We start from the raw sequence: 26787 nt of genomic DNA, 5'->3' as shown, positions 1-26787 counted from the left end.
TGGCCGTCGCTTTCCATTTCATTGACTGACAACTTGATAGACAGCATGGAACGTCGTTGTCGCGTATGTACTGCAGCTAGGGGTGGACACATTTCTTATTAGAATCCATTTTTGTAATGTTACCACCCTATGCTTCCTCAATAAACTGTGATATACTGTTTCTGACTGGATTTCTCTGACAAGAGTGAGATTTTTGGTTGTAATTCATATTTGGGGTGACCTTTAAAAACATTCTGTGTCGCATTCGTTAAAGAACGGTTTAGGGCACATGTCCTCTAAATTTCTGGTTTCTATGTTGCTTCATTCTCAAATTAGACACAAAAACGTGCTGTGCTTTACCTTTTGGAGGGCAGTGTACTTTAGCGATACTTTCAATGGAAAATTAGGAACTTTTTATGCAATTTTTCCATCAATCAGCATTTAGAAACATTTCTTTTTGTGAATAATAAAGAAGGGATGCATTAACACATTATTTCTATAAAAATATAATCAGATTTTAGTTATAAAGCTGATTAAAACTAACCTCTTCTGGCAAAGTGGAAAACGTTGGTAAAAGACTAAGCTGCATAATATTCAGCCATATTACTTCTAATATCCAAGGAAAAGGCCTAGGTCTCACAGAATTCATATCCAGTGATGCGCCACCTAAAATAAACACACTGTACAATTAGTGATAATACTAGAAATAATTATTTTTTGTATATATATGTAATGATTTTAAAATGCGTAGATGAAATCAGTGGAACTTTACAGCTTACGACATTGTGTGTATGGCTGAGAAGACCGTAATGGCTTGAAGGTGGCTGAGTGGAAAGCATGAAGACGCAATTTAGCACAACGGATTTTGAAGAATCACAATCTTTATTTTTTTACGCATATCAAACCATCCTTTTGCAGACAAGATGCTTCCTAATTACATATAAATACAAGTCTCATTTTGAAGCACGACGTCATCTTAAGCAGCGTGGATGAAAAGCGTCTTGCCAGCAGGAGAGCTTACGCGAAAAAAGGAAGAGTGTCATAGTACTTCGGGAGGAAAAAGGTTGGGAGTGGGAAAAGTTTCAGTTCAGAGTTTTGGTTTACAATTAAATTTGATTGGACAAGAGTATCTTTATTAAAACGTTACGTAATATAGAAAAATCTGGAACTTGTGGGAAAAGATGAACCCAGGGGTAATTCACCAAATTTAGAATGTTAATTGAGTTCGCCGATTTTTTTTTTAAACGGCTATTATATTTTGTTATATCTTACATGTATGTACATATATTACATGCATGAAGCCCTAATATTTATATAAATACATGTGTACTCTGTAAGTAATTCATACAAGTATGCTCTATTTTGTGAAAACTTGCTTTACGTTACTTGTATATTAATATTGTAAAACGTCGACGCTCAAAATCGACGCAGCCAAGTACAGAAGAATTTATAAACTTTCCTTTAACTCATCTGCCCTAATGCATCCAAAAGACAAAGATAACTTAGTAGATAATCTTCGAAGTCTCTTTTCCAAGCCCATTTTTTCACATCCCATTATCAGAGCTCGAGCGACGCAATCTAACACACATTATCACTATCACAACTTCTGATCCATTCAGTGTAACGCCTTTTCCTTGATTGTAAAAAGTGCTGCAGTGTACATGGTTGTCATAAGGCAATCTGATTAGTTAAGGAATATACGCAACTAGATATCTGCTGCATATAGTCCTTAACCATGACCGTTGCGTAAATTCCTTGACCGTCATCGTGTGTTAATTCTGCAGTTATCTTGAGAAAGAAAGTTTTCTCACGATAACTATAGAATTACACAGGCGCGCAGTACCGTCCTAGAAGATCCTAGGCGCATGTACCGCACCCTAGGTGCGTGTAGATGCGTCCTAGGCGCATGTACCGTCCTAGAAGGTATGGTAATTAATAGTTGGAACAATATCTGTAATAATTCGGACAAAAATAAGGAATTTTTCAGGTTTTTTAAAATAAAAGGGAAAATGCGGCTTATTAATGACACTGATTTTATTCAGTTTATTACGGGACATGGTCATTTCCCGTTTTATTTGCACAGATTTGGCATTCAGGAAAATCAGAACTGTCTTTTTTGCAAAACATTAGGAGATAATAAACATTTTTTGTGTGGATGTGGTCTAACGTTTTCATTCCATCAAGATTTATGATCGCTTTTATGGAAAAATATATGATAGGAAGAATTATAAAACTGCTCGAGAGATCATGAAAAATATTAATTCAAATAGAGAAAGAATTGGAATTGTGGCTTGAGTTCAACTTTTGACTGTTTGTACAATTTTAATAACTTGCTTGGCATTAGTTTTTGTCTGCTTTATATTGGTTTTACTTAATGTTGTATTAACCGCTTATTTATTTTGTTTTTACGTGAGGTCGTACTAACTCCTTATTTACATGTTAGTTCTTTATTATCTCATAATGTGACGTCTTAGTGGTTTTTATAGCTTTGTACTATAAATACCAGTAAGAAGATGCTTGTTTGTTTTATAGCTTGATTTCCTATTGTATTCTGTTTTTTTGTATTCTATTTTTTGTTCATAAGTTTTTTGTTTTTGTTTTTTTGTGTGTAATGTAATATGGGCTCCTTCGTGTCATAAGACGAGCTTCGCTCATCAGGCGGTCCGGAATGCGTCCTAAATAAAGAGATAAACAGGCGCGCAGTAAGTAAAAATAAGGATAAAAAAGCATATATATTAAATTGGATTTAAGGCAAATGAATCTCAGCATTTCCAATTTGAACACATTATTTCACATGGTTAACGAGATTCGTCTTGATAAAAGAAATGACGCATGGTTTGCAAGCAGTGTGTTTAAATTCACAAACGAAAATCGGCTTTTAAAAAGTGGAAAGCCATTGATTCACTATCCCTCGCAGAACAACCTATATAATGATTTTGAACGTTATCAGCTATATCATAAAATTCCCCGAACAGGAAGGATGTGGAGATAAAGTTAACAGAATTACAAAGTCTCACTTAGTTTGGTAACATAAACTAGCAGAGAGCTCTAAGCAAATAATCGTAAGCGACTTATCTGTATGTGTTGGAAATCTCAGCATAGACGTCGCTTGGTTGTAAAGGACTGCTTGTGTCTTTTTTATTTAACTCTGAAAAAAGTTAACAGAAGGCAGTGTTCGTGCTTATAGAACCAGCCGCCTTTTATGGATTAATATAGTAGTAACGAACTGAAATTCAGCTAAGTTAATCGTTAGTTAACGATTAACTGTTAGCCAAACAGGCTACATAGATAAAATGCGTGCAAATTGGTTCAAAAAAACTAAAATCGTCGGGACAAGCCTAATGATGAGAATAACGCAGCGCTGAAAATAAACTGCTCTCAGGAGGATCTAGTATCAAGGTAACAGGCGGAACGTGCTCTGATTTTACCCTCTGAAATCTGAAAGAAAAGAGATAGTATTTAAAGGAATTCTTTAAATACTATCTCTTTTCTACCTCATTTGGATACGCACGAGCTAGAAATTAGCATTCTGGCAGCAAATTGGAAAGAGAGAGAAACAGAAAAACTAATTAACATAAAATAACTGCTTAATATAAACGAACGAATATTCCACAGAATATTTCTAGTAATTTCAGAACATTTTGATTCCTGGAATGCTGGAAAAATGAATCTTTAGCTCTCAAAAATGCACTTTATAAAGCTTCCAAAACTTTGGAAGATTGGTAAGCTAGAAATTCCCATAATGTTCCCCATTTGGTGATAAAATATGTTTCTAAAGCCTGATACATATGTTTCTAGAATTTCTAGATTTAAAACTTATCCTGGTGGCTGAAACGAATGTATTACATTTGGTGAGTGAATATATAGAAAAACAGTATATTAGTCGTTTCATTATATTTAATAAATAAAGTTTAAATGATAAGCTATTTTTCATACTTGAACGCCCATCTTACATATAACCGGGAAAACAGAGCAACAGGCCAGTTACAGAAGAAACTACAAAACGCATTCTGTACTGTCTTACACCACTTCATATTGCGATACCGTTGCAGATGAATTCGGTATGGATTCGAAATAAATGCCTAATGCTGTACCGCAGCGTACAAACGTACATTGTTAGACAGGATGTTCCAAATTTTGGATGCTAAAGCAAGTTGTCAGTTGGTGTCTCAGCTGAGCTCGATAGGGAACACGTCCGAGCATATGTCAGATCATGAAAATGTCTATATCTGAAACTAGCAGTCGAGCAAGCGAACCCTATACATCCGGATATTATCCTACAAGAATATCGCCCTGGATTCCATGTCAACACACTAGCAGTATTGCTATCACACCAAATACTGCTGAACCGTTAACATGTTCCAATGGCGGGCTGGAGTATACACGTATGGCTATCCAGGTCATAAATGACTACAGTCAAAAAATCATGTAGCTCGATAATGGAAGCTCATAACCAGACAATTTCTACGTCCGTAAACGGCTATAATTTGCCTCAAAAATAAAGTAGGGCTTAATTTCAAGAACTCCACAACTTTGCCGTGCAGTGTTTTATTTGCTTTTGCGATTGTATCACTATAAATGGACTCACGATGCTCCTCTTGTACTGGCAGCCAAGAAAACTAAGATGGGCTGAGATCACAGATTCTTCAGTGCATTTATAGAAACTTCGTATTATATTTTGAAAATATTTATAATACTTAGAATCAACATTTTAAGGAATTAAAGCTTGTATTTTGACATCTTAAACATATCTGCATTATTGCTACATAGTTCATCTTCATATCAAAAATCTTCGACATAGGATGGCATATACATAATTCAAAGATAAGATGGAAACGATAACATTTTACTCACCTTTCACGAAGGTGAAAAACTCATTGTATGTAATGTTACCACCCTCTAGTTGCAGCTTCAAAGTCAGCATTAAAACAAATAGGAATCTATGACACTCGTAAAAACCTCTGACAGCATATCGATATACTTCATACGTCAAATATTCGCTAATGTTGTTGATTCTTTTCCTCACATCTGCATCAGGTAAAGATCTGGATAAAAGTAATTATTACATTAATGAAAAGTTAAAGTGAAATAAGGAAATAAAATAGCATATAACTATGTATCCTAATAAGATAGCTTCATTCATATCTTAATATTGTATGAACAATAATTTTTCTTTAATGATATATTAATATTGCGATATAGATGGGATATGATTGATTTTTTAAATATTTGTATTCCCAAAAATTTAAAAACTGTACAAGGATGTAAAATACCACTTACAGCAAAATAACATTACAGCATCAGGAATTAATAAATGATGAGCATAATAAATTTTTGTGCTTCAGTCGTTCAATAATCAGTTATATCAAGAGATTAGGAGTAGATTAACAGAATGTTACTTTTAGGTTCCAGAATGCATATGAATAATTAGGTAATCCCCACCCAACTGGAAGCTTTCCAGGAAGATTTAGAATGGCTGCTACAGACCAATTTTAGGAGTATTGAGAGTCCACTCCTGGACAGCCACTTGCAGTTCGTCGTTATTGGTGAATAGTTAACCACACAAATTCTCCTTCATCTTACCGAAAGGTGCACAATCCGCTGCAACAGTTCCTGATGTATTATCAATGATTTATGTTTCTGCAGGTCGATGAATTCTTATGCCATCCACTGAGTACAACTTTTACGAATGTATAAATCTTGCACCATTGCGTGTAGGATTTGCCAAAACTCGTTTCACGTTGTACCTCATTAATAATATTTTGATTTGTCAGTATCCAACGTGCATCTTATGTAATCTAGCTGGTGTATCACTCATTATTGTTTTACCTCTGTTCATTCATTTCACTACACTTTCATTTCCTACATATAAGTTCCTAAGACAGTTAAATAAGGAGTTTCCTACAGGAACCAACTATATACTCACCGGATGTAGCCACTACTCATAAGGGAATCTGTGCTCTTATTGTGCCCTTTTCTAAAAAAAATTTTACAATTAACTTTTGACTAAAAAAAAGGACAGCTGTATAGCTCTCCTTCTAGTGGGTCGATTGACGAAATTCAATTGCTTTTTCCATGTCTCGAAAGGGCGACTTAGGATATGTATTAGATTTATACATAGCATTGTTATAATACAGGTGTTTTGACACAAAATCGTACTTTTTCTGAAATGACATGCCAACATTTTTCCATATTTCGAGTTGTTAAGGCAGAAGTGATCTGGCAACCACGATGGGAGAAAACGACAACGTGGTTAGCTAGCGGCCATTATTATTGTGTTTGATTGCTTGCTGGGAGAGGCACCTATGCGATGGCAAGAGTGTCCATCCAAACAGAAGTTAAAAGAAATAAAGCTACAGTCCATTAAATCTTGGTGTTTGTGTTTCATGAGTATGTTTATTCTCGAACATATTTGTGGTCCGTGCAACCCGGTAGGAAGATTAGTGCCTATGGATAAAGTGCTGGTTAAAAAGCTTAAAGGTGAAGTGTTAAATTGATAAAAAAGTGTGATATGTTACTTCGCATTCGACATAAAAATTAGTGTGTGTTTGGATTTACAAATTTCGGGTTCATTTGGATTACCTCAAACGGAGGTAAGTGAATTTGCTCATATATGTTCGGTATTATTAATTAACGTTAATTATGGAAGCATTTTTAATTAAGAAAAGAATTTTAAAGTCAAATATAACGAAAGCGACATCAGACTTCGAAAAATATACTTGTGATGAATTTCAGTTACAACTTTTTGAGAATAAATGTGCAAAATTTAATAATGAATGTTCAGATATTTTTGATAAATTATTTGTAATAGTTGATGAAAAAGAGTTTGACAAATATGTAACTGAACAACAAACTGTTCAAGACAGTATTGATACTTTGTGGGTTAAGGTTAAACGACAAATGTCAAAATTTAGTGCTAAAGATGCAAGTAATGTAAAGATTGAAAATACCAGTGCACAAGGTATGAAATTACCTAAATTAAACTTGCCGTCTTTTAGTGGAAATATTCAAGATTGGTTAAGCTTTCGGGATCTTTTCATTTCAAGCATTCATAATAATAATGCATTATCGGATTCCCAAAAGCTCTCGTATTTGAAGTTATCGCTTCATGGCGAAGCAGCTAGGATTATTCAATCAGTCACAATTTGTGACAATAACTATAAAATTGCTTGGGATTTTTTAGAAGAGAGATACTCCAATAAACGTGATCAGGTTTTCGCTCAGATAAAGCGTTTCATGTCAATTTCTCCCATACAAAATGAAAGCCCGTCTTCTATTTTGAAATTAGTAGACACAGTGAATGAAAGTGTAAGGTCTCTGGAAATATTAGACCAAAAAATAGAGGGATTCGCAGAAACATTTCTTGCATATATTTTGCTGCAAAAATTGGATGTTTCCACTCGTCTTTGGTGGGAAAGAGATTCAAACACAAGTGAGTTACCTAAATTATCTGAGCTTATTACATTTCTAAAAAATCATGCTAGAACTTTGCAGTCGTCAAAGTCATCTAATGTGTTTAATGCAAAAAAGGGTCAACCTATTCAAAAGATGACTGCCTTAGTGTCAAATGTTAAAGGTCAAGATTTTAAATGTATTTGTTGTAAAAGTATCAATTTTCACAAGTTATATAAATGTAATTCTTTCTTGAAAATGACTGTAAGTGAACGTCTTGAATTTGTTAAGAAACATAAATTATGCTTTAATTGCTTGGGTTTTAATCCGACTCTTACTGCAAAGAATTGTCGTTCAGAATTCAGCTGTTCAAAATGCATGAAAAAACACCATAGTTTACTGCATTTTCCCAATCAAGACATTTCGCATTCACCTGATACTATAGCGAGTTGTGTGGGGAAGGAGGAAGCACCGGCTAATAATTCTGACCCTCCTTTAGTAGACAACTCGAATCTAAACCCTGACGCCAGATGTTTTGAAATGTTATCTAATTGCAACCAAATAAACAATTCGGAATTTAGTGGTTCGTCTGTAACTGCTTCACAAGTGATTTCGAAGGAGGTATTACTATCTACTGCTATTATTTATGTTAAAGATTCTTGCGGGAATTTTATTGCTTGTCGAGCTTTACTTGACTGCGGAAGTCAGTGTTCGTGTTTCACCTATGATTTCGCTAATAGGCTTGGAATAAAAGGGAGTAAAATTAACATATCAATTTCATGTTTAAATGGAAAAGCTCTATCGGTAAAATCCAAGCTTACTGCTGTGATATCAAACAAGCGTGATTACCACCGTGCTCTCGAATTCTTTGTTGTACCTAAAATTAGTGATTTGGTACCAGTGAATTATTTTAAATTTTCATTTTCACAGCTTCCGCAAAAGATCAAACTAGCGGATTCTCATTTTAACAAGCCCCAGAAAATAGATGCCTTGTTAGGTGCAGAATGCTTTTATGAACTATTGAAGGCTGATCAAATTCATCCACGAAATTCTAATTTAACTCTTCAAAATTCCGTATTTGGATACATTGCTACCGGTGTAAATGTTGGTTCAAATTCAGGCAATACGATTCAGTGCGGATTTATGAAAGTCGAAAAAGACTTAAATTCACTAATCAAGTCCTTTTGGGAAATTGAGGCTGTTACAGAATCTCTCAAAATAAAAAAAAAGAAAAAGTAGAATGTGAGGAGCATTTTAGAAAAACCCATCAGAGGGATATTGAGGGTAGATATGTAGTGACGCTACCATTAAGGCAAGATGTTCATTTGGGTGATTCTTCGCAATTAGCCACCCAACGGTTAAATAATTTGCGGAAGAGACTAGACAAAACCCCTGACATGTCTAGGATGTATTGTGAGTTCATGAGTGAATATGAAGCGTTAGGGCATATGCAAAAAATGCAGAGTGTGACGGAAACTCCTAGATACATAATGCCTCATCATGGTGTTTATAAGGCAGACAGCAGTACAACTAAGTTACGAGTGGTATTCGACGCATCGGCTCCTTCATCGTCTGGTGTTTCATTAAACGACTGTTTGATGAATGGAGGTGTAGTTCAAGATGACCTATTTTCTATCTTGCTACGATTTAGAAAACACAAGGTGGCTTTCACTGCTGATATATGCAAAATGTATCGGCAGATTCGTATAGATCCGGAGCAACGCAAACTTCAATGCATCCTTTGGAAACATACGTTGAATGATGCATCTAAACTTTATCAATTACTTACGGTAACATATGGAACAAAATCAGTGCCTTTTTTAGCAACAAGAGTTTTGAGGCAGTTAGCCTTAGATGAAAAAGATAAGTATCCATTGGCTTCTAAAACGACACTCAACGATTTTTATGTTAATGACATTTTGTCTGGTGCAGAAGATGTCACCTCTGCTGTAGAATTGCAGCAGCAGTTAATAGACATGCTACAATCTGCGAAAATGGAATTGCACAAGTGGTGCTCAAACGAAAAAATTCTTTTAGAACAAGTTTCATTCGAAAAACAAGAGTATCGTTTTGGAGAATCTTCACAAAGCACCGTAAAGACTCTGGGTTTAAGATGGAGTCCAGAAGAAGACTCTTTTAGTTTTACTGTGTCCAGTTCGTCAAAAATCTGTACAAAACGCACGGTTTTGGCAGATATTGCTAAACTGTTTGATACTTTAGGTTTCCTAGGGCCTGTAATCATGCGTGCTAAGATATTCCTGCAAAGGCTGTGGCTTTTACATCTAGAGTGGGATGATCCACTTCCTTTCAAAGAGCAACAAGAATGGGAGACATTTCAAAAGGCCCTACCAGAGTTGAAACAAATCAAAGTCCCTCGTTGCACTCTAATAGAATCAATTAAAGAAACCGAGCTCCACTGTTTTGCTGATGCTTCAAAGTTTGGATATGGTGGAGTAATTTACTTGCGCTGTGTCTCTAAAATTGGCGAAGTTAAAGTGACTTTACTTTGCAGCAAATCTCGAGTATCGCCTATCAAGGTAATAACCATTCCTCGTCTGGAGTTGTGTGCAGCAGAGCTCCTTTCCAAACTTGTGTGTAAGGTAATAACATCTTTGAGTTTATATGTTGACAAAGTTATTCTGTACACAGATTCAACAATTGTGTTAGCTTGGATTGCTACATCTCCTCATCTTCTAAAAGTGTTTGTGTCAAATAGAGTAGCTCGTATCCAAGAGCTAACTAAGGATTTCTGCTGGCAACATATCAGAACAGCAGACAATCCCGCTGACCTAATTTCTCGCGGTCTGAGACCGGAAATTATTGCTGACAACTCTTTGTGGTTTCAAGGACCAAATTTTCTGCATCAACAGGTCATCAATTATAGTGTTAATAATAACTTTGAAAATTCAAATGAGAACTATGTGCGCGAACTGAAACTTATTTCTAATGTAAATTTGACCGTAACTGTTAAAAATTCTCTTTTGGATTATGTTTTTAGTATTACTAAATGTTATGCTAAATTAATTAATGTTTTTGCTTATGTTTTAAGATTTATAAGAAATTGTAGATCCAAGGAAAAACAAATAGGTAATCTGACAGTAGATGAGGTTTCCTTAAGCGAAAATAAATTACTTTCCTTAGTCCAATGTCAAAACTTTCCTGAAGAATTCAAGAACTTAAGTAAGAGAAGGGAAGTATGTAAAAATAGTCAGTTAAAATTTTTATGTCCCTTTTTAGATGAATCTCAAGTTATTAGAGTAGGTGGTAGACTGCAGGAAGCTAACTTACCCTTTAACACAAAGCACCCTGCTGTCCTGCCAAAAAATCATAAACTGACTCATTTAATTATGTTACACTACCATATTCGAAACTTTCATACTGGAGCACAAGCGCTCTTGCATACTGTGAGACAAAAATTTTGGCCGATAAGTGGGCGTAATCTTGCTAGAAAGATAGTAAGAGAATGTGTTACGTGTGCCAAAGTAAAACCAGTATTGCTGGATCGAAAGATGGGAAATTTACCATTAGAGAGACTGAATCCATCCTTTCCCTTTAACCATACTGGTGTTGACTTTTGTGGCCCTTTTGGTATAAAGTATACAACTCAGAAGAAGAGCGTAGTGCACAAGATTTATGTTGCAATTTTTGTTTGCCTCTTGACTCGTGCAGTCCACCTCGAGATCGTTTCAAATTTGTCTACAGAATCATTTATTGCTGCTTTGAAGCGATTTATTTCTAGAAGGGGTAAATGCGCAACCTTATTTAGCGATAACGCTCGAAATTTTGTTGGGGCTAGCAATGAATTGAAGCGACTCTACAATTTGTTGAAATACCCTGATGAATTCTTAACCAAATATCTGACATCTGAAAGAATTCATTGGAAGTTTATCCCTCCCAGGGCTCCTCACTTTGGAGGTATCTGGGAGGCAGGTGTTAAGTCGTTTAAGCGTGCAGTTGGGAGATTGATTTTTACATTTGAGGAGTTTCTTACAATTTTGAACCAGATTGAAGGAATTTTAAATTCACGTCCAATATCCCCTTTGTCAAATGACACCAATGATTTAGAAGCTCTTACCCCCGCACACTTTCTAGTCGGGCGACCTTTAACATCAATAACAGAGCCTGATTTAACTGATTTTTCTGATAGTTCTTTAAAGCGCTGGCAGCGCACTACTAAAGTAACGCAATATTTGTGGAAAAGATGGCAAAATGATTACATCAGTCATTTACAGCAACGATTTAAGTGGTATTTCTCTAAGGATAACGTTAAAAAAGGGCACTATAGTTTTAGTAAAGGAAGACAACATGCCCACTTCGACTTGGTTACTGGGTAAAATAGAAGAGGTAATTTATGGTAAGGATAAAAAGCTTAGAGTTTGTATTGTAAGAACCAAGTCAGGTTTTTCAAAAAGACCAACAACTAAATTAGCTGTACTACCAGTAGATATTACATAATTTCATGTATATTTCCTGAGTTCAAAAAATTGTTATATATATGCATTGTATTTTAATTTAGATGTTGCGCATTTCATGTTCTGTGGTTAATTATGTTTATTGCTTTTGTTCATGTGTATCAATTTAAATTTTCTGATATATGATTTGGACTATATGGTGATTTAAAACTGTTTAATTTTGGTAATTGTTAACTATGTAACAAATGCCCAACCCGGGCGGTATGTTAAGGCAGAAGTGATCTGGCAACCACGATGGGAGAAAACGACAACGTGGTTAGCTAGCGGCCATTATTATTGTGTTTGATTGCGTGCTGGGAGAGGCACCTATGCGATGGCAAGAGTGTCCATCCAAACAGAAGTTAAAAGAAATAAAGCTACAGTCCATTAAATCTTGGTGTTTGTGTTTCATGAGTATGTTTATTCTCGAACACGAGTCTATGACTCAAATTATGCCAAACTGTCAAGTTTTGTAAAAATTCGCACGAGTAGTTTTTAAAAAATTAGCTCGCAAAATTTTAGCTTTTCCGTGTTAATTGAATTTGATATATTTATTAATATCTCTTTTTTATTAAACTTATTTGATTCTTCCTTTCATGTTTCGAAATTTAGGTTCATTCATAATAATATTCGCCTATTTTTTATGATTTATTTTTTTAATTTGTATTTTTAATAAATTTTATAAATTTTTCGAAAAACATTTTGATTATAACCTATAAAAGTTTTGCCATCATCTTAAAGTAGATGTATTTCTAAGCATACTAGCAAAAAATTAAATATTCAAAATTTCTTAAGATATACATCAATTTACATCTTACCGCTTTTTAAAATTTCTCGTATTTATTATAAGCGATAATAACGAAAATATGGTATACGCAATTTGTTAAAATTATTTGAAAGCATGAACATTGACTTTTTTCCCACTCGTGGACAATGAAAAAAAGGAAAGGAAATTGAGCTGATATAAATTAAGAAGTTCGCCAACTGAAAATTATACTCAGCGAGGAAAAAAAAAAAAAAAAGTTAATATAAATTTTTAAATTTCTCCATAAATTCGACACCAAAAATTACAAAATTTAATATCTAGGCATAAGTTGATTCGTGGAATCGAAATATAGAAAAATATGCTATGTTATTTCAGAAAAAGTCCAATTTTGTGTCAAAATACCAGTCTTTGAACAACTCTATATATAAATCTAATACATATCCTAAGTCGCGCTTTCGAGACATGGAAAACGTAATTTGAATTCCGGCCCAGTAGAACGGGAGATATAGAACTGTCTCATTTTGTTTTAGTCCAAAGGGGCTTTGTCCCTGAAGGACTATTGTTTTCGTTTTGCGATTTTGAGTTGAAAACTTTAAAAAAAGGCTGTATCACTTTTCAAATCTTTGCCACCAAATACTATCGCCCTGTTTTATATTTGAAGAAATTAAATAATGAAGAATCTGCATCAATGTATGTATGTTTCTTGCATTGTGATAAAACAACTGTACTTAGAGCCATCCAATTTTGAATGACATAATCCTGCTGCGAATATGGATATCTGAAAGCCCAAATTTAAAATTTAGAATTTGTTTTATTATCGATTTCATACTTTGTAAAACTTCAACGAATTTTTGATTAACAAACTCAACGATTTAAAAGCGAGCAATGGCGAAACTCTACGGAGAAAAAATAAACATTTTTATTTCCAGCGCGCGGAACTGTGTATCGGAAATTCTAAAGATATGCTCATTTTAAAATCATTTTACGACAATGCTATGGTTTAAGTGCAAAGAACATGATATTTAATAAATAAAGGTTACACACAAAACGTTGAAAATAACGCCCCTTTGGATGTAATTTAAAATCTGAAACTTTTCAGAATTTTTAGTCCAAAGAGGCTTTGTCTCTGAAGGACTATTGTTTTCGTTTTGCGATTTTGCGTTGAATCACTTTTCAAACTGTTGCCACCAAATGTTAGAGTTCTGCATTATATTTGAACAAATTAAATAATGAAAAATCTGCATAAACATTAATATTTCTCGCATTGTGAAAAAAAAAAAAGGTACATAAAAACATCGAATTTTGAATGACGTAATCCTCTTACGAATATGGGCATATGGAAGACCAAATTTTAAATTTGTTTTATTATCGATTTCGTATTTTGTAAAATGTTTTAAGTAACAAAACTCAAAAATGAATTTTTGAGTAACTAACTCGACGATTTAAAAGCGAGCAATGGCAACACTCTACGGGGGGGGGGAAACCTTTTTTATCTCCAGCGCGCGGAGCTGTGTATCGGAAACTCTAAAGGTATGCTCATTTTAAAATTATTTTGCGACATTGCTATTGAACGGAAGTTCATGGTTTAAGTGCATAATATTTAATAAATAAAGATAAACACAAAACGTTAAAAAACTCTCCTTGGGACGTAATTTAAAATCTAAAACCTTTTACATTTTTTAAAATGTTTTTTTATTTATTTGTTTATTTACTTTTTGCGCAATGTACTATTGCGCAAAAAGTATTGCAAGATCCATTGCAAGATGTATACGTTTGACCACGATCTTGTGCACTTCTCGTTACGACTCATTAATTACTAAGTACTAGGATTAGGCAAAGCCATCTTACACCGGAATATTTGAATTCATGCTAATATTTAAAGGAACGTGGAGCCGACATTCCATCTGCTTATTACACTGCAACAAGAGCACGAATATGAGTGGTTATCGGGCTATCTAATTACTTTGAATTACATAAAGTAATATTAGAGAAATAAATTAAAGATTTAAATTATTAAAGAGATGCATTTACTGTTTTACATCACTTAGCTTGTTATTTACTAACAGACTGATTAAAAATTAAAAGCTAAAATAAATAACTTATGCTTTTCAGAATAGCAATATTTTGAGAACTGGCTATAGGTAAGGCCGTGGAAAAGATATATTCCCTTTACGGTAACACGTTTCTGAATTATAAATGCATGGTTATATGTATATTACATTGCATGGTACATTAAAATAAATAGTTTTTCAGACAGTGAAGCGTTTACACCAATAATCATAAAGATTTACCTGGCTATAGATATGTCGAAAAGACCAAGAAACTGCTTTAGAGAAGTTTGGTACATGGCATTTATTACACTCATCTCGACAATTAAGAAATAAAGTATGCTACCTCTCGCGGCAATTGATCGAAATTCTTCACGTGCTTCGTTAATTTTTGCCTGTGTAATAGCAGCTGTACCGAGCTTGGTTGAAACATGATGAGTGGTAGATTTCGTGTCTTGAAGAATAGCTATAAGCCCCTCATTGTCTACTAGAGATCCCTAAAAGGATAAAGGCTAGTTAGTTGCAAGAATATGTCCTGTCCTTTTACATTTTATACGCAATTAAATTGAAAGACATTTATATAATATAAATTACGTATACAAATGTAACGATTCCTTCTTAGGTATTAGCTTGAATATATCTTTTTCTTGCTGTTGAGAATTATCTTTCACGATTATTTAATACGCGCATTTGCCTCTGGTTGCATAGATATCCAGTTACAAAAAAGAAAACCCCAATAGGGTACTTACGTATTAGCACAAACACCTTAGCAGAGTTCGGCTATTTTTTACAGAAATAAAGGTGAGTCGATGAATTTTCGGTTTACAATTTACAATGGATATGGTTACCTAAAGCAATATTATGCACACGTTTGCCAGAGTTCGGCGAATTCCGAAAATTTGGCGACTTCTACTAAAGTGGATGAGATAATACGTAAATACCTGCAATAAAACTGTTCGTCTTCAGAAGAATGTTTCCGAAACTGGTTTGTGTTTACAATATACATGAAGAAAGGATTATTTGATTATATTTTGTTTTATCGAGCAATGTTTTAATTTTATATGTTGTTTTTAATATTTATCTGTGACATTTCATGTAAAAAACCTTAGCGTGTGTTTTTGTTTAACGAATTTGTGGCCATATATTATGTTTACAAGCACTGATTTCAGACATGACGTTGCTAATTTTGTACTTCTTCTGAACAAGTCGTCTTTTAAGTTGTGAAAAATCATTCAGTTAGAATTCCAGATATAGTATAAATTTTCCTAAATGTGCTTTGGCGACAACTGTCGCAAAGTTGGCGATATTTGGCTATTTTTGCTAATTTGATAGAAATGCATTTTTAGATCCTTTGGAGAGATTTTTCTGGAAACTTCCATAAGTGATAGGGAATCCTATCAGAGAAAGAGTATTCAGAGATTCGATTGAGTCAGGCCAAAATTGTGCAATTACTGTTTTACAATTAATTCTGTAAGTGGTAGCAGTTGATTTACGATATTTCTAGCGTGTTAAGGAGCACTAGTGTTTCTATTTCATCCATCTCATTTGTCACGATTATTGAACAAATATCCATGAACCTGTAGCTCTCAAGGACATTAAACGCTTTCAATGAAAGCCGAATTTCAAATCTGCGTTTAATGAAAAATAATTAAAACTGGATTTTCTTTGACATTGGATTTCTCCTCGACACAAGCCAAGACAAACAAAAGGTTCTCTGAAGCTTTCAAAATCAGTAATCAGTAAAAATCAGTAATCAGCAAGAAGACGAAATTTGAGGTATGTGTTACATGTGTATAATCCGGGTAGCAAAATTCTCAAGTGCCCATAGGTATAGCAACTGAGGAAGGAAATTCTACAATGGACAACGGGATTTGCTCATGTGTCACGTGATCTTACTGCGCTTAAGATAATATGATTGAAAATGTTGTGCCTACTCACTTCCTCTTTAAAGAAACTAAAATATCGGGTATTTCTTGTGAAATTACGATGCGAAATTAATTCAAATATAAGAAACTGAGAAGATTTCACAGGTTGAAGGAAGAACTATAACTAAATTTATGCGCAAAAGTTTGAATTAATGTGCATAACTGGGAAATAGATGCGAAAAATGAAGTACAAACAATATCTTTAGAGTAACGGGGAGGCAAAAGAGTAATAAAAGCCCACTGTTTCATTCTAGGATGGTTGGTTGGGTTTTTGCGATTAGGAAAAGCCTCCAGGGTTATCTGCATGAAGAAAAAGATGCATTCATGAAGGACTTTCTGCGGGAAACTTGCTCGTATACACTTTAATCATGGGGAAAACCACGGAAACGCCCATGCAGCCAGCCCGTTCGCGGGATTCGAACCTATCAATGTTCAGTGACTTTACCGCTCGGCCGGTGGCGAGCCCTGATCCGTTCTGGAAACCCCTCCATCGGTTGCGATACATATGTGCATTTAGTTATGCGTCGGGAGAAAAATGCTAATTTCACATTGTAGTAATAATTAATAAAAGAGAAGAAGAAACGCATTTTGAGAAGAAAACAATTATTCGATAACATTTTTCAAATTGAACGATAAAATTATAACAGAAATGTTTTTAATTAAGCCATGCGCGGTACAATAATCTAATTAATTTATTACCCTGTTTTTAATTATGTGCTTTTTTGCAAACTTCTAGCTTCAAGGAACGGAGTTTTTCTCAAAATATGTGGATTAGATTAAGGAAAGAACAAAGAGAGTGAGAAAGTACAGTTGATCGCTCTGCGGTGTAATTAAAGGTTTTAGGCTGCTGGTCGCGTTTTTTATTAGGATTAACGAATAACTTATCTAATTATGAAGTTAATAGCTAACAGTGGGTGAGTTTCACTTAACTTACTTTATGGTGGGAGATGTGAGAGTAGATATATATCTCACAGTATCAGCAAAATGTTTCCTGACATTTTAAATATTTGACTGTTGCATATTTATTTTTGCGCAATCTATGGCAACTTCCCACCTCTGTAATTAAATCTGTGTAACCGTCTATTTGTTACAAAAATATTTTTGTCATATCTTATCGTCCTGTCTGTGTCTGTCAGATTAGTTTAAATTTACTTTCATTGCAGATGTTTACTAGAAGCATTTGTATCTAAGCTAAAGCTAGCAACACGCGAATAAATCTAGACCAGATACTTTAAAATAAATTAATTAATTGGAAACTAAGGAGCTAATTTGAAAGCTAATCCATGAAGTCAAATATGTATGCAAACCTATATTGCATTGTTTCTGCAAATGTTCAAAATAAATACAAGTGAGACTGATATCTGAAATTAAAATCACTTTAGTCATTTTTATCTATTTAGGTTAGGTTACGATACATAAGCACTCAAGGTTTGTTAGTCTTCAGGAAGATGCTATAGTGGAAGACTTTCTAAAGGTAACTGTTTTTTTTTTCACCTTGCTCAAACTATGCATGAAACCAACCCATTCATTAACCAGAACCGTTCTGGGCATGAATGGCTATTAGTTAAAGAATGTCTGATTTATAAGAAACACATTTATTTTATATTTTTAATACAAAAGTGCACAGTCACCATCACTAATGGCACACCATCGACAACGATAAGTGAAATTTGTTGACGACAGTAGCAATGATAGCTCGACAATACATTTTTCACGTCACAGCTTGTTGAGCGAAGGGTTCTTTTTCCTCCGAGAAGTCCGATATTTAGAAGAAATCTAGTCCGTTAGTGAAGCTCTGGGAAATGATATAGAATTATCTAAAGCAGTTCCAGTAGTTTGAATAGCATTTAAGGATTGCTGTCCTGTAACAGATTCTACAAATCTCGATTGAATAAGCTCAGCTGTTTCTATATCAATCCTCGTCATCATTTGATCCAGTTGATTGCAGTAGAAATTCCCTGTAATCAACTACTCAGGTTTCATGAATACATAGAGAATAATATCGCAGCTGATTCGTTAAACAGATACCATGAGCGTTTTTGCATTTTCAGTTGTTTTAAAAATTTATTTTTATGCAGCCTGTTTTTTAGCAGGACTTTATTTGTATTATTATTATATCGGATACTTCAGTTGTTGAAAAGAATTCATTTTACGGCTGACATAATGATGAGACTAATTAATGATTTGTATTTTTATCGCTACAACAGAGAAAGACAGATTTTGAGATGAAACTTCTGGTATTTGTTTATTTCATTCAAGAAGCCACAGTTTTAACCTTAAGGATCTGTTTCAAAGGTGCGCGGGAAAAAAATAGTCATCATCTTCATTCTTATGTAACGTCCCTTTAAATTCAAGAGGACCGCATAGATAATTATCAATATTAAATTAGCTCGACCTGAATTTATTAAACCAGCGACGTATTTTACATTTATTATCTAAAATTCTTGCCAAACGTTTTTTCACTATTACGAGCTAATTACTGAACATTGGCTTCACAAGAAACTTTTATTCGAAAATAACATAAAATTTTCACTTTTTCATAATTTTATATAGCATGATCTTCGAAAGTTCTTTCAAAAGACATTCATGCATGAGTATACGCATTCGGCAGCGTACTTATCTACATTACAAACAGTCATCAAAATACACTGAAGTGACAAAAGTCATGGGATAGCAATATGAAAATATACAGATGGCAGTAGTATCGCGTAGAAAATGTATAAATGCGAAGTGCTTTGGCAGGGCTTTCATTTGTGTTCAAGTTAATCATGTGAAGAGGCTTGAAGTGATTATGGCCGCTTGACGAGAATTAACAGACTTTGAACGGGGAATGGTAGTTGGAGCTAGACGCATGACGTACGAGGGAAGTGTCCGATAGGACAGTGCGGCGAAATTTGTCTTCCTTGGGCTATGCCAGCAGAAGACCGACTCGAGTGCCTTTACTGACAGCAGACATCGTCCGCAGCGACTCTCGTGGTATCGTGAGCATATCGGTTGGTCCCTAAACGAATGGAAAACCGTGGCTTGGTCAGATGAGTCACGATTTCAGTTGGTAAGAGCTGATGGTAGGGTTCGAGTGTGGCGCAGACCCCACGAAGCCATGGACCCAAGTTGTAAACAAGGCACTGTTCAAGCTGGTGGTGGTTCCATAATGGTCTGTGCTGTTTTTGCATGGCATGGACTCGGTCCTCTGGTGCAACTGAACCAATCATTGACTGGAAATGGATACCTTCAGCTACTTGGAGATCACTTTCAGCCATTCATGGACTTCACGTACTCAAATAACGATGGGATTTTTATGGATGACAATGCGCCATGTCACCGGACCACAATTGTTCGCGATTGGTTAGAAGAACATTCTGGGCAATTCCAGCGAATGATCTGGTAACCTAGATCGCCCGACATGAATCCCATCTAAAATTTATGGGACATCATCGAGAGGTCAGTTCGAGCCCAAAACCCTGCACCGTCAACACTTTCACAATTATGGACGTCTGTAGAAGCAGCATGGCTCAATATTCCTGCGGGGGACTTCCAACGACTTGTTGACTCCATGCCACGTCGAGTTGCTGCAGTTCGCCGGGTAAAAAGAGGACCGACAAAATATTAGGAGGTATCCCATGACTTTTGTCACTTCAGTGTAAATAAAACCACTATGCCAAGATATCGATTAGCAAGAGTTCGTACTTTCGAAGGCCGAACGTTTCATATTTGAAATTATTTAGTGGTCTTTCACAATCCGCTTAGTAACTTTGATAAGAAATGATGAGCCATTTCTTATCAAAATTATTTATAATAAAGATGCTGATCGTATGGTAGTTTCAGATTGGAAGCTAATGAACTGCATTATCTGGAAAACATTTTACAAAACAACAAAAAATATGGTAAGATACTTAATTCACACTAAAAGTTTTTCAGCCTGAAATAAGAATTTATTATAATTTTTGTTTTGGCACAAAATATTTTATTTAAGAACTGGCAGATAACAGTAACCCTATTAACTAATACATTGGATATAATGGAAAATAAAAACTAAAGCGTGAATACCTGTGCACTTGTTAAATGGTCTAATAAGTTGTCCTCCAGTTGTTTAATGTTGCATTTACTTTCAATAATTTCGCTCATCACTTTAACTCTCTCATTTTCCAGCTCCTAGACAGAATATCGGTGTTATATTCCAAGCTTACTGGCAATGCAATTCATCAATAATAATTGTATCAAATGAAAAATATTATAGTATCATAAGTGATTGTGTATTAAAACATCAAAAAGAAAGTTACTTTAGGCATTTCACTTAATGAAATTTATAATAAACTGCAATAAAATTCTAAATAAATAAAATGTAAACTTTAACATATAGATCTAAATTATTTAGTTAAATTCAATTACATAACGTATATGACAATCAAAGTTATATTAAGGGGGGCGGAAGGAAAGGGAAAAAAAGAGAAAAAAAGAAAGAAAAATATGATCCACATCATATGATCCTGGAATCAAATTTCTCGAATCGCATTAGTATTTTAAAGTTATTTTATTACGTATTGCTTGTAAACTTTGACTTACATTTCTTACTTGTCTTGTATTTTCTCTAAAAGTGTCTTTAAAATTGAAAACCATCTAGGAAACTAGTAGAGATCTTATAGGAATAGAAGAAATGTCGATACGGATTTATCATATACGGATTTATATTTCAGGCAACTGTAAATATCTGCTCTTACCTTAATTTGTCATATAAAGCATAAAAGGTCAAATACATAACACATATTTAGAAAGTTGTTCTAAATATGACAATATACTTACTCAGATGATCGCGAAACTGCAGTGCTCTATCACAGAGTCAAGCCGTCAATCAAAGGTGTCGATCAGCTACAGTTTTTTGTCTGATGCAGGATGTGTATGGCGAAGTATGTGTCTTGCAAACAACAGTGGTAGGTTGGCCAAGAATATTTAGGGAAGGACGTGAAGAAACAAAGAAGGTGATTATTCCCGCCCTGATTTTTCATCTTGTTACTTTCACATCTTTGGGCCTCTAAAGTAGGCGTTGGAAGGTTAGGTATTGAGGTCAGCTCAGAAAACGATCGAAAGCCAAGCTTCAAACTTTTGCGTCGATACTATTCTAGGTTGGTTCCAGAATGGGATAAATGTCTGAACATGTACTTTAGTAAAGACAATTGAGGAAAATATTGTATTTTTGTTGAAAAAAATTTTAACAAAAAATTAATGTAATTTACTCATTAATAGCATTCTTGCTTCAGGTGCCACCTATTCTTACATTAGATTTAGTGATAGGGGTGTGCTTCTCTTAAACAAGTTGCTGAAATCTAGCTGTATTGATAATATCAGCAATCACATTTCACATTTTGCATTTAATTTGTTTTTATGTTTTGTTTTATTTTTATTGCTACATACGTTGAGAATCATTTTTCACTTAAATATGTTGTTTCGAATGGTATTAAAATGCTTTTAGCTGTGTGGGAAACTTCTAGTTATCCTGCATGTATATTCAACCAAGAATGTAGGAGATGCTCTGGCTGAAATTTATATTTTTAACTTCAAATCTGGGGTAAATCGATAATTTGATCCCTTTCCTTCATTGGCAAACCTTCTGAATTTTCGTAGTACAGGAACGAATATTTTATCCAGTCATACTTAGTTTTATCCTCCGGGAAATATTCTCTTACAGAAAAATGTGTTCCATTTAAAACTTTTTAACTCTGGCGTCTAAATTCGATTCATTTTCTATTAGAAAACTTTTCTTTTGCAAAGCATCGGCCGTCATTCTCTTTGATATATGATGACCACTAAGTCTTAAAACTAATATGTAACAAAATGTAACTTTATGTTTTTCCTTTACGTTTTTTAGTCAATAAAATAATCATTATACTACTATTCATAATAGTCAACTAGTTGGAGTGCTTTATGATCTTCCTTTCGAAATTTGTTTTTAATTCGGTTTTACAGACCACTGCTCTAAAGAAAGTTAAAACGGTGAATGCAATTTTTTAAAATTTCTTTATGAATGAAGGAAAAAAGGAGTGAATACTAATGGTTAAAAATATTGCGAGGCTAAATTATTCATTAAGAATTAGTTGATTATAAAAACAAGAACTTACTGCCTTCTCCGACAGCATAACCCTTCCCAGTAGCTGATCTTCCAGTCCTTTTGCGGTCACAGTGAAGTCAATGACTGACGTTTTGGCGCTGATTTCTGGCGAGAAAGCTGGATTAGAGAGTTTGGTAGTCATGAATAACTTAAATCCAGGAGCAACATCACACTCTTTTTCACCAAGTACTACCTAAAATTGCACGAAAAGGAAAAAATAAGTTACATTTAATAAAGCCCATGATAATAAAAGGATTCTCGTTCTATTAAAATTTAAAATTTTTAAACTTTTAAATTTTCCCTTCCGAATAAACGAGTAGTATGGGTACTCCGGCAGCTGAATGGTTACAACTGCTCACCACTGGTAATCTGATCTGGACTAAGACAACCGCGAATGGGCTGGATGCATAGGCGTGTTTTTAAGTTACTTTCCTCTATGTAAAATATAGATAAGAGCCAATTTTTCTTAAAATGTATTAGAAGAATTTTGTATTTTTTGCATAATGAAATTTGAAAACTCGGGACAAGTCCGCTAAAAGGTATAAAATTGGCGAGAGGAAACTGGCTGTGAGCCAATCAGCTCTTTTGCCATTCTACCATTTTTCCATACTGTCTTTTTTCAACCTATTTTGTTCTACTCGAGCTGAGTAATGTCTCTTTCATCTTAACACGTTCGCTGCCAACCACGAGTTATCTCGCAGGTCAAATTTTGTGCTTATGCGCCAGCTACGAGTTAATTCGTAGAACATTTTTGTTTTACTTGCGCCACACACCATCAAAACTCGTAATATTTTCATGTTCTTTGAAGGTATCTGCCTTTGGAGATTAGGAAAAAACACAACAATTTGGAGCAATTCAAAGGATTTATTTTACTTAATATAAGCAATTATAAAGTAAATAACATAGGAACTGTAAAAATAATCATACAATTTATAATAACCTTTGTTACAATGATTGTTATAAAAATAATCAATATTTGTTTTAAGCAACTGCCAACTACGAATATACTTGTAGTTGGCGCCGTCTTAAAACATTTTATAGCAAAAATCGACTACGATATAACTCGTATAATTAATAAGGCAATTAAAATTATCTAAATTCAATAGCTCTCCCATAAATACATGTTTTGTATTTTTTCCAATTAATTAATTAAAATTTGTTGGCGTTGTGGAACCGTTTTTGAAAATGTCGCTCGGCAGTGAACGTGTTATATAAAGAAATCTTGTTAATGATGGATTGTGATTCTTTTGTAACTGTTCTAAAGGATTACTTATTGACCATCTTAGTTTAAAATTTAGAGTTTAAAATTTCAGTCCATTACTATCAAAAAGCGTTCCCCATCGCTTCCTTTTGACAGGTAGATCTTGTGTGCATTGCTGTATTCATCCAACGAATTCACAAAACAACCTCAAGCAAAAGGAAGCAATTTTCTGTTTAGTTTTTGCGTTAGGCTCTTCAAACGTTTTCGATATTTTCTTGTTAAGCTTACAGTTTCTAAATATCCATCATCAAGACTATATGAATCAAAATAATATTAATTTGCTTGTCAATAATTTTTCTGGAAGTAAATCATAACTTTTCTTTTAAAAAGACTTAGTGTAATGATTTAGGCAATAATAAAAGTTCTTGAGAAGCATAAACAATTTTGTCAGTACAAAAGCATTCCTATTAAAATGATTTTTTCCGTTTACAAATAAATCGTTGGTAAAAGCATTTTAGAATCACCGCATACTATCTACAATTTTGGGTTAAATTTTGAAAAGTTAGAGATCTTTTTGATAAACTTGCAAAATTATGAGCTCCTATATATGTAGGTTTTTTAAACTGCAGTTAATTCTTATAATCTTAAAAGGCTTTTATTTATACTTCATTCGGAAATATGGTTCAAATATAAGATGTTCCCACGCCTTTATTCCAATTTATTCTTATAAAATGATAAATATAAGTGTTACCTTAAATGTAGAACCACTTTTAATGTAATTCTTTTCAAGGACATTTTCTAGAACTGGATCTAATTCTTCACCAACATCTTCAATAAGCAAAGGCTTACCCAATGACAAACATTCTTCCAACAGCTGTCTAAAATATTTATGATTTAGAGATGTGACCTAAGAGAATTAAAACGAAAGAAGCAAGATAAAATATCGTAGTCTAATGGCCTATGTTATTATGATGCACTAATTTTTTTTAATTTGGATGTTAATGTATATCTATACAAAGTTACGTACCTGTAGATCATTTCTGGATTCTGAATTTTTCAGCCAGGATTTTCCTTGACTTTGTGGATCGATGAGTAGAGGGTAGCGGAGTGCATTAGTTACTAAAATTCCATTCTGTGCCGACAATTCATCACTCGGTAGACCACACAAATTCCATTCCGAAATCTAAATGAACCCTTTTATGCACATTCAACTAACAACTTTTTAACAACATGCCAGTAAATGTTGATACATACCAAAGATATTCAGCTTTATATTCTTAAACCTACGAAATGTGTACCATTAAATTACCTTATAAGCATTTATTTTATTAGTACTTACATCGTCTACTATTTCGACAAATAAAAACTGTCGCCAAACAGTGCGATTTAGCACCAATACTGTATAAGCTTGATTCCTAACTCACTTATAAATTCTTTGCTTTGGTACTATATTACTCTGATAATTTTTCATCATATGCCAACGTGGAAGTAATCGAGTCGCTTCATTTTTTAACTAAAATTGTTTTACATTCTTTTAATTAACTAATTTTCCTACAAAATTAATGAATTACGAGCTGCAGGATTTGAATATTTTAAAGTTCATCATCGACAAATTTTTTCAGATCATCGTATTGGTGCTCATGCTCAAAACATTGAAAGACTCTGGATTTTGGCAAAATGACGTAATAAATAACACGGGATAACTGCGCGAACAACACTGTGATTCGTATTTAAGCGAATTTAAAAGCCCCCGACTTCACAAAGATGAATATTTTACTGCTGTTTCAAAAGAAATTAAGAACTTTTGGACACCGGATTGACTGGTATAAGTTTTAATGAATTAGCTTTTCAGTTAATTTTAAAAGTTTGAGCTCATATTGCTACGTGCGTACGCGTTCATAATACTTTAAATGCACTCAGAACCGGTGATAGTTAAATAAAACTTATTTTTCCAATGAAATACATTACAGTACTGAAACTTTTCACAGAAATACTCGTATAGCTATTCTCAGTATGACAGAGTAGTTCTCAGTTCAAATTACTAAGAACGTTAAACACAAAACAATGTAAAAAATCTGAAGTGGATACCACATGATTTGTGCTATCTTTTAAATTATACACATATTTTTGCTTCACTTCCTTTAAACTCATTTCCTCGAATTATTCGAGATCAATTAACTAGTTTCACAAAGCAAGTTGAAAATTATATCAAAAATTAGAAATTTTGAAATTAAGTATCCCGGTCAGTTTTTGCCATATGAAAGGCAAAACGTTCCCAATCATCATTTAAAACACTTCTATAATTGGACATATATGATTACGACCAATGATTAAGAAAACAAAGGCAAGTAAAGAATTTTAAACCGAGTAAGTGAGTGGGTATTATATATATGTAGAATGGCATCGTCCATAATAATCAGATGGCTCATAACAATCAGACCATAACAATCAGATCAGCTATGTGAAATATTTTTTTTTAGCTGGTGATAAGAATTCAGACGATTCCGCCATTAAGATGATGCCTCCATTAAGATGAAAGACGTTTGCATGTAAAAGACGTTAGCTTCTCTACATCTGTAAATAATCTCATCTATTCCCATCTACGAATGTAATAATTTCATAGTGTGTAGTAACTGTCTGTGTTCTCATTAAATATTAAGTTATTTTACACAACCATCTCTGAAGTAAATTCACAGACTTCAAGGTAAATAAGTACCGATCCCATAGATTATAGGAGATCAGGCCGCGATGAGCCTAGGAAGAATAACGATGAAAATTATAAGAAAAAACGAATTTGTGAATGAAAGTGACCCTGTAAACCATGAATTAGTCCAAAACGAAGCTCAAGAAAACATAATACATTTAGATTCGAAGCCATCGAAGAGAAACGCAAGTGCAGAAGGAGATTCTGAAAAGAAGCAT

General features: G+C 34.0%; 1 protein-coding gene across 1 annotated transcript in view; it reads right to left on the bottom strand.

Moving 5' to 3' along the window:
- The window catches only part of Dhc1 (dynein axonemal heavy chain 1), a 402656-nt gene that overhangs the window by 91573 nt on the left and 284296 nt on the right, over positions 1-26787 (bottom strand). The window contains exons 63-69 of the mRNA XM_085812430.1: positions 24893-25048; positions 24617-24772; positions 22675-22857; positions 20609-20713; positions 14880-15133; positions 4834-5024; positions 524-645 (exon numbers count right to left, since the gene is read on the bottom strand). Coding sequence (XP_085668556.1) covers positions 524-645; positions 4834-5024; positions 14880-15133; positions 20609-20713; positions 22675-22857; positions 24617-24772; positions 24893-25048 — 1167 coding nt within the window. The remainder of the gene's footprint in view (positions 1-523; positions 646-4833; positions 5025-14879; positions 15134-20608; positions 20714-22674; positions 22858-24616; positions 24773-24892; positions 25049-26787) is intronic.

This window comes from Stegodyphus dumicola, chromosome 3, assembly GCF_044657685.1.
Source record: "Stegodyphus dumicola isolate Sdum_Otavi_A_Nest chromosome 3, ASM4465768v1".
NCBI lineage: Eukaryota > Metazoa > Arthropoda > Arachnida > Araneae > Eresidae > Stegodyphus > Stegodyphus dumicola.
Note: the sequence above shows the minus strand (reverse complement) of the source record. Positions and strands in the feature narration are given on the sequence as shown.